Below are 8,911 nucleotides of genomic sequence, written 5' to 3'. Positions count from 1 at the left end.
ACTCCGATGAGAATTATTTCTTAAGAATAGAGCTCTTAGGATTTTTACTAATTAATATGGATTCAAAATGTAATTTAATTTACAGATTCAAAATTAATTTAATTAGCATAAAAAATTCTTTTTTACGCGTTTTCTCCGAAAAACTATCGTTACTATTACGATTATATTTTCTAAGTATTAAGCAAAACGCCGTCGGCAGGAAGTCTTTTCTTCGAAGTTACGGTTTTCTCGCGGGAGACGTTCACTGAAAAGTATGTATACGAGCTCTCATTTTACGCAACGTTATGTTTTACTTTCTGGAAAGGGCTGGCGCCGCGACACTCTCGAGCAGAATTGAGTCCTCGATCTTAGCGGCCCTCGAGTCGTCGGAAGCCCGTGTCTTTCCACGAGTCACCGACGTTGTCCCTTTCCTATACCCTGCCCGCTTCCGCTCGCACCCTCTCGTCCTCGTTGTCTTTCTCTGTCCCTGTTTCTTTCTCTTTCTCTCCCGACAAGATACTCGGTGTCTTTCCCCGACATCGTCTCCTCGTTATCGCCGCCACGAACGGCAATTTCGTCGTTATTATTAGGACCGCCTGAGGCCAGGCGGGGGTGGCTGTAGAGAGGAACCGTGTGTTTACCCTCTCCAGAAGCCACTCGAGAGCCAGCCGAGAAGCTCGTGCCATGAGAGCTCGGAGTTTGTAACTCTGCACGACTGGTTTCTGACGGTCTTTTTGGGAAGGAGAGGTTCCAACGTGGAGAGGACTGATTTAAGGATGACTGGTAGAGCAACGTCTCTTTATTGCTCAGCATATGTATAGGCTGCCTCAGAAGCTGCCTCCGATCTTAATTTCAATAGTACATATTTCCCGAACATTCAGAATTCGTTTATTTTAATTTCGGAATCCATTTACATGTAGAATAGCACAGGATGTAGAATAATTTCAGTAAGGACTCTGCATGACCCTGCTGCGTATAATCTTGTCATATCTTTAACATCAGTTATGCTACTGAATCCTCTCCCGGAGTAATACATTTCACTTTAGAGTTGACTACTAACATTTTTATTTCAGCGTACGCTCATCAGGTTCGGCCGCATGGCCGATACAGCGTCTCAGTTATTACCCTGACTCACAGCCTGCATCCCTTCATCTACGTACGTAGCTTTCAGATAACCCGAAAGTAAATGGCGCGCCAGAGGACTAACGTAACGCAATGCGATGCGATGCGTAACACACTGATCACCTGGCGCCAATCGTACGTATAACACGTACATACGTATACGTACGTAGTGATCCGCGATAGGGATCGGTCTCTCGCTGGCGTTGGTGTATACATATCCGACTCCAGATCGCCACCAAACCCGATCGTTCCGCGTGGGTGGCCTTCCACCTCCTCCAACACCGGGGCCTTCCACCACCATCGCGCGGCCGTGCAATGTGCTATATGGTGGTGTGTTCGCGCAGGCCTCTCTTTTCCTCGGATGATGAATGACCCTCGTGTACCCCCCTCCTACGCGGCTCGCACCCTGTCGCGGTCCTACCGGCCCTCGGCGTCCACCTTCGGCCAACGCGTTCGTCCGTCCGTCCTCCCCTCTTGCCGTCCCTCCTTTCCTCCCTCCGAGCGTTCCACTCCACCTTGTGATATTCCTTCCCCTCCTGCATCTCCCGCCCCGTCATCGAGCGGCCTCGCTCGGGCGGGTTTCGCTCGCTTCCTCTCCTTCCGCACCAGCGTTCGCTCGTTTTATTTCTCGTTTATTTTTCCCACCCGCGAACCGTCGAGATGCAATTTGCATCCGAGCTGCTGCCGCTGCTGCTGTTGCCGCTGTCCCGGCTGGTCGTTGCCGCGAGCGACAACCGACGTAGAAGCGAGCGACTTATCAGGAGAGGAAAATTGTCGTCAGCAAGACGGGAATTTTGCTAATTTGATCGAGATTGCAAATCGCCGATATGACTAAACTTGATGTCTACTTGTTACGAAGCACGAGGTCGTTACGTTACGCGCGCTTCAGATCCAAAGTTGAGATCTTCAAGACAAAAGGAGGCTGACAGCCTTCATACTGTGAGACCCCGATGATAAATGATAAAAAATTATTGCGATCAAGTAAGTACCAGGCGAAAATTCGCTGTACCAACTTTCGGATCGATATTTTATCGGAGTATCGCATTGATAAGTAATATGTAAATTTTTTGTACTCACGATAAAACGTCCATAATAACGCGGCGATTCGAATCTCGAGGTACACGGTCGCGCGTTTCCCGTGCAGGTCTCGGTAGTCACGCGTGACGAAACCCGTTCGCGCGACGATCACCCCGAGGAAGAGAAAGAGAATCCGCACACTTTGCGGCCGCGCGGTTATAATGCCCGTTTAACAACGCGCCTCAAGTAGAGCCCCACACGACTTTTGAGCACGGCCGCTCGCGCGCAGTTAAGTGGATACAGTCGTAGTCCGTTAAATGGCAAACCTCACCACGGGTGACGACTGTGAAAGGGCGACGGTGACACGTCCCGGCAACTGCCTTGAAAAAAACACTGAGAAGCGCTCTATAGGCTTATGAGGAGGGTGAGGAGCAAAGGGGATCATTCCCCAGGCTCGTTCCTGCGGTTCACGGAGAGACGACTTGACGACTCGCGCGCGAGCTGGCTCCTTTCCAGCTACCTGAAGGCAACTCGGTGATGGAAGAGAAGCGGAGAGAGATGGACGACGGTGGGCGACGGCCGGGGCTTCATATTTTATGCTTTAGGGGGCCCCTTTATGCGCTCGACTACGGGGGCACCCAGCGTGTCGAATAGAATTCGGAAGGCCGGGTATATACACGATAGGTATTTTGACATGCCCGAGAAATTAGTATAATAAAGGGGGCTAGGTAAAGCGCCTAAGTGCCTAAACACACGTCGTAAATCTACCTCCCCTGCCTAAACCCCGCTCTATTCGCTGATACTTGCGGTGAGACAACGCACACGCTGCGCGATCGGGTCCGTCGAAATTGTCTCGTCGTGGCCCGCTCAGTGACGTTTGATCGATCGAGATGCGTCTCGGATGCTGACTCTAACGGTCCGCGTTCTGCGTCCTCGATCGCTTCCTTCGGTGATGGTTTTATAGCCGGTTGTCGTAACGTCTGTTCCTTCGTCTTCTGTACTTGAATGCTCGCAATATTCGCTCGCGTGTTTTACTACCGAGGAGATGTGTCTCGAGTAAAAGTTCACCTGTGAAAAGCTTTGCGGCAAAGTCATTAGCCTAGAGTGAGATAAAATATCAACTTAGCAATAGTTATCAATTTTTAAATGTAAAAAATGCTAATTTTATGATAATAATGTAAAATTTAGAAAGTCGATTAGCTAAAACAGCTTTTGAGAGCTAAGGCGAGTTGCAACGAGTTACATTGAAGGAGACGAAAAAATATTTGCTTTTATAGAACACAATGTTTCCTTTGCCTATAATGCTATACGTACATTAATCATAGAAATTTACCACAAATAAGATAAGCTGCGTGAATAGGTTCACTTGGTGGTAGCAAAGTAGACAAGTTGGTCTCGTAACCTGTAGGAGATGGAAATCGCGACGAGGGCACTATCAATCATGTCGCAAGTGATGGAAAGGTCGGCGTAATCCTAGTATAACAACGGGACACGTGAGTTAGCGTCAAATGGGAACTGTAGAAGGGTGTGTTGCGTCAGTCTAGGCAACTCTTTCCAAAGATACGATCTTTTCCGTGCAAATTGCGGCGTATGCAGGTGGCATAAGCGGATTGTTGTACACTGTCGACGGTTACACCCTCCAGCACGGTGATTCTCATGATTATTCCCGGCACAAGCCGCGGCTCTCACCCCGCGTTTTCCCAAAACGGCTCGCGAAAGCTTTTAGCTACGTATCACGTGCCGGCGCATCCCACCATTTTCGTGGCGCAGCTTAAATAAATTCTCTTGACGCTCTCGCTGCCTTCCTTAAAATCAATGCAGCGACGCCGAGTACGCCTCCGTTAGAGGATGCAACTGTCCTATACAATATATAGATACGTATAGCTCGAACCGATCGCACTAGCGTAATGCGCTTATCAAAGTCCTCCTTTTTCTTCTTAACAAATATTCCCAGTTTTGTTTTACGCGAATCGATTCTCATATTCAATCGAACAACGATGCACTCAGGTTGAACGGTCGCACAACGGTCCTTGCGAATATACAATGTCAATGATTTAAACATTCTTCCAATCTTCCCTCGCGTAAGGTGAAATTGTTCAATCAGAGTGCATCTGCGGGCCGAGTGCTTTGGCGATTTAAGCGTCCGCGTTAATCAACAGACGGCGAATCACGCGACCCTTGTGCGTACCCGCAACACCCGTCCTACGCCACTGCGCGACGGAGGAGGTAGACGCACCGTAGATACGTACGAGCGCCGGCCATCCGGCGCGAGAGGTCGATCGATCTCTCTTTCGTCGTTTGCGCGACCACCGTGTCGCTGCCACGCCACTCCGGGATACCCACGTCGCTGTCGTAGTAGCTGGGCGCGCTGGGTGGTGGTGCGGAGGACACATCGGCGGTCGACGGTGGTGGTGGCTTGGTCCTCGGGGTGTGGCAAGTGACAAAAGCGACCGCCACACGCGCCGCCTTCCCGCATGGTTGCTGAACGCGCCGCTCCGTCAGGTCGCGTAAAACCGGGTTGGCTCGGGGACTCGGTGGGGTTAAAAAGGGAGGAGTGACGGAGAGAGACAGAGAGCGAGAAGAAGAGCGAACCAATCGGTTGAGCGACGATTGCCTTGCGCCAGGCTCCGCCCACGGCTGGTCGATATTGCGCACGCAATGGGCCCACTTGACCCTGCCTGCGCCACGCTACCCACCGTGGTTGCGTGGCGCTGTGGTGGGGTAGTCGGTACGCGTGGGAGGAGGAACGCCAAGCCAGTGGAGTCCGGGAAGTCGAGCAGCGCAGACGCGTCGTGCACTGTGCGTTCTTCTCGTAGCGACCAGCCGTGATCAGCGACAACACGACGACAACGACAGCGAAGGTGGCAACCAACGTTGCGACGTAACGATTGCGATCAGCGGGACGAGTCATCGGTGGGCAGTGACGATTAATGGGTCCTTGAAGGAGCCGTGCGCGTTCGCGATAACCACATATCGCAGTGGATACTCACGGTTGTTGTTGCAAGGAAGGACTGTACCGGCGGGAGCTGGAGGCGCTTCTCTCGCTGCCGCAGGTCATGTCGACGCAAACGTTGAGTACCTGGTGACAGAAGGAGGATCCGAGGTGAGGATCGAAGGGTAGGACCAAAAGGACCGTCTGGTATGCCTTGTCGCGAGTGAGGTGATTTTTCTCTGACTTTTCTCCAAGAGAAGAACAATAAAGTGGAGATTAGGTCCTGGAGATCCTGGTGGAGGAACGGAGCATAGTGAGGGAGGTGAAAGAGGGAACAACGGATTGATCGGGGGAGACGGAAAGACGTACGAACAAGAGTGTCGTCGTCGCGCGCGCGAGGAGGGATGCCTACGAAGGGAGAGAGGGGAAAAGCGACGGACTTCAGCATCGCGGCCATCATGGCGCCCAGGGGTCCGTCCTTCGGGCATTACCACCTGCAGGGCATCGGCAACGCTGCTGCCACTGCTGACACCAGCCTGGAATGCCCAACTGGCAAAGGATTCGTGGCTGACGCCACGCTGGACGATCGTGAGTACTTTTTCCCCTTTTTTGAAACAGGACTTTGAACTATAACTGCCCATGATTTCTGCGAAGATACTCCCTTTTGGCTTTTGGGTCTACGCAGGGGCGCGAACTTCTTACCAAGTTTTTAAACATTGTTTAAGTGTGCATATTCTAATTTAATATAGTCTAATTAATTTTATTTATATTATGTACAGCATTCATGCAAATATACTCAAAATTGCAAACAGTACGTAGAATAAAATCGTGTGTAAAATGGTACGTAAAATGTGCGCATTTTTCACATCGCATGTGATTATTTCGAAGTAATCTGTGGTTAATCTGTGTGCAGCAGTATTTAATTGCTTATCGACGATAATTATCTGTTTAACGTTAATCCCTCAAGTTGTTTATATCGGCATAGAGAGTGCTGAAGTAATTCCAGTCAATCTAAACGATAAGATAAGAAAGTTGACAAACAGGAAGTCAGTAATTACAATCTCGCAGACATTGGACCGTTGCAAATGCTGCACGAGCAGAAATTAAGGAAGACGTTCGTCATTGGTTAGCACTTTGTGAATTTTTACGGATTGGTCTCAATATCCCCAAGAACTTTGAGACTTTTATGCTTCCTTTCGCTAATTTTGGAACATTTGACAAGCTAATTTCTATGCTACGCTTCCGTTACGACAATAGAGAAAACGAGGAATAAACTGTTGAAAATGGAACGCGACGCAAAAAAGAAACGCCAGGCTGATGGAAATGTCAGACGCTGAAGTGATAAACGCGAACGCGGCTCGTTTCGCGCGCCGCTGCCGGCAGCAATGGTCGTAAACGATGGAACGCACTTTGCAACATCGTCGTAAAACAATTTAATCGTATCTTCATGGTGTCATGAGGGTGCCGTAATGTAGTCCGTCACGAAGACAGTTCCTAATTTCGTACAGTCGAGAACGAAAACGTATATTAGAGAAGACTCGTTGATCCCTCTTCACTTTTCTGCTGTTGCTGCTGTTTTTCCAATATTCACGTTTGAAATTGTCAAATTTTGTCTTTGAGACAACCGCTATAATTTAGTTTCGCGACTACAGAATCATGGTAGAATTTTAACGATTGTTAACGGTAATTTAAATTCTTGTTTTGTATTTCCACTTGGAATTAACGAGAAAGATAGTGATTTTTTAAGAAGTTACGTAATTTTGAAGCAATTTTGAGACTAATGTAGAGCCAAGGAATTATAATTCAGACCAAGGAATTCATTATAAGGCTGATACACAATATACATTAGCTGCGTAAAAGAGCTGCCTTCTGTTTGCTTCCATAGTGGTTTGTATGTGCAGCGATTATTCGATTCATTTGCATCATGATACATAAATCAGTACGAATTATCTACGTCTCAAGATTTTAAGATTTCTCCAATTTTCTCGATGCCAAACTGAAATTTTTTCCTCCTACACAAATATCAACTTTAATATCTTAATTCTGATAGTTATTTCTAATATTTTGGAAAATCTTCACTTCATCGCGGAAAATGCATTTCTACAAATCGAATTATCTCGGGCTGTTAACGCTGCAATAAAAGTCTTTCCGGATTGCAGAAAGTTAAGTTGCAGGTTTGTCTTAGAGCTGACTCGGTTTACGATTTAACGAGCTTACTTGGAGCACGTTGCTGCTGTAGAATGCACCGCACTTCTCTCAGTTTGTACACGTTACGATGCGCTTTTCTATCCGACGGTCCCTGTAGTTCACTCGAGCGAACACGCTGTTACGCTTTTGCATCCATTAACTTTAACATTTTAGCTATTAGCTTAACTAACTAGCGAAACTTGCTGAGGTGTATCCGAAATGTATGCATATGCACTTATCTTCGATGACTTATCTTTGCAAATATATTTTCAAATGCTGATTAAGGAATGACTTTTGTTAAATTGTTTCTTGTTACTTCAGGCCTTGTCACCTTTTATAATCCTCATGTGTTAAACATGATAGTTTTTTTTCAAAGTGTATCACAGTTGCGTAAAAAATTATCATCCGCGCATAATCAAACGCCAATGGAACCACAGAGCACATTAAATCGATAATTGGAACCAAATAAAAGTATCGCTTATGCGCACGAGGCTGACATTGCCAGGAAAGTATTGCCTCAAAATTTTCCTGAACAATAGCACAAAAATACAAAACGCGAACTGGAGATTTTATTATTTTCATATAATGTAGAATATTTTATTCACCATATCTTTTTTTATTCCCGCACCTATATTGCCAAGGTAATTTTCGGAGAAAGTTCATCGAAGTCCAACGACAGTAACAATAAGTTTTACTCCGATGGACTAGCAGCACATCGATCTAGAGCGGGAGTGTTGATCGCGTACTGCCCCATTAATTAGGAATACGCGATTCATCAGGCGTCCGGGGGAAAAAAGTGTCGCTTGGCAAGCCGTGTGATAATTAGTGTCCGAAATAGCGGTCGCATTCGTGCAACGGGAACGTCGGGGCCGCGGCGGTGACCGACGAGTCCGCTGCCAGCAAATTGCGCGTAAATTTTACCTGTTCGCACCAGAATTAACGAGCGGCCGGACACTCTAAGCAGATGGTGATATAGGGAGATCGGATTCTCGAGTCCTTGCGAGAATCCGTAAATTTATGGCACTTTTTAGTGACGAAAGAACCTCCATGTAAATTGGACCTGAGACCCATTGCCAAGACGCGTAAATGCGGGACTGCGGAATTACGTAAGAACCGTTTACAATACACTCTGTGTAAGAACGGCTCGCCGAGAATTCAGCGAGAGATTTTATTTCCGCATGGATTGGCCTTAACAGGGGATTACCATCTCTAGGCAACTTTTTGCGCGATGTGTCTTTACTCATATAAAAATTATGCGAGTGAGTTACGAGGTATTGAGACCGCCGTCGAGGATAAAGTAGAATACGTATAAGAATATGGCAGTTTCAAACTCTCAGCTTGGTGTTTTATTTTACGACACTAAACGTCGATAAGTGCGAGAGCATTGTGCCGCAGAAATAGAGAGATTATATAGAGAGCTGTTTCGAGACCTAGAAAGACTTCTCCCAGCTCTTACGCATGCATCGCTGCTGATCCTCAAACTGATTGACGTCAGGTATATCGAGAGAAACGAGAGAAAAGTCAAATATCGTGCGTTGTAGAAGTGACATAAAAGAAACGTGTGCTATAAAATTTCGCGTAACGTAGAATTCATTCAGAAAAAATTCTGAGTACTCAAGTAAAGAAACGCAGGTGAGAAACTCGCGTCCCGAGAATCGCGGCCGACGAGGATTC

The 8,911-nt window shown here is 47.3% G+C and overlaps 1 protein-coding gene across 1 annotated transcript in view; it reads left to right on the top strand.

The window, feature by feature from the left end:
- The first annotated feature begins 4,860 nt into the window (after positions 1-4,860).
- The window catches only part of LOC105275855 (T-box transcription factor TBX20), a 51,678-nt gene continuing 47,627 nt past the window's right edge, over positions 4,861-8,911 (top strand). The window contains exon 1 of the mRNA XM_011333014.1: positions 4,861-5,638. Within this exon, the coding sequence (XP_011331316.1) occupies positions 5,455-5,638 (184 nt within the window). The 5' untranslated portion in view covers positions 4,861-5,454. The remainder of the gene's footprint in view (positions 5,639-8,911) is intronic.

This window comes from Ooceraea biroi, chromosome 11 (genome assembly GCF_003672135.1).
Source record: "Ooceraea biroi isolate clonal line C1 chromosome 11, Obir_v5.4, whole genome shotgun sequence".
Classification (NCBI taxonomy): Eukaryota; Metazoa; Arthropoda; class Insecta; order Hymenoptera; family Formicidae; genus Ooceraea; species Ooceraea biroi.
Note: the sequence above shows the minus strand (reverse complement) of the source record. Positions and strands in the feature narration are given on the sequence as shown.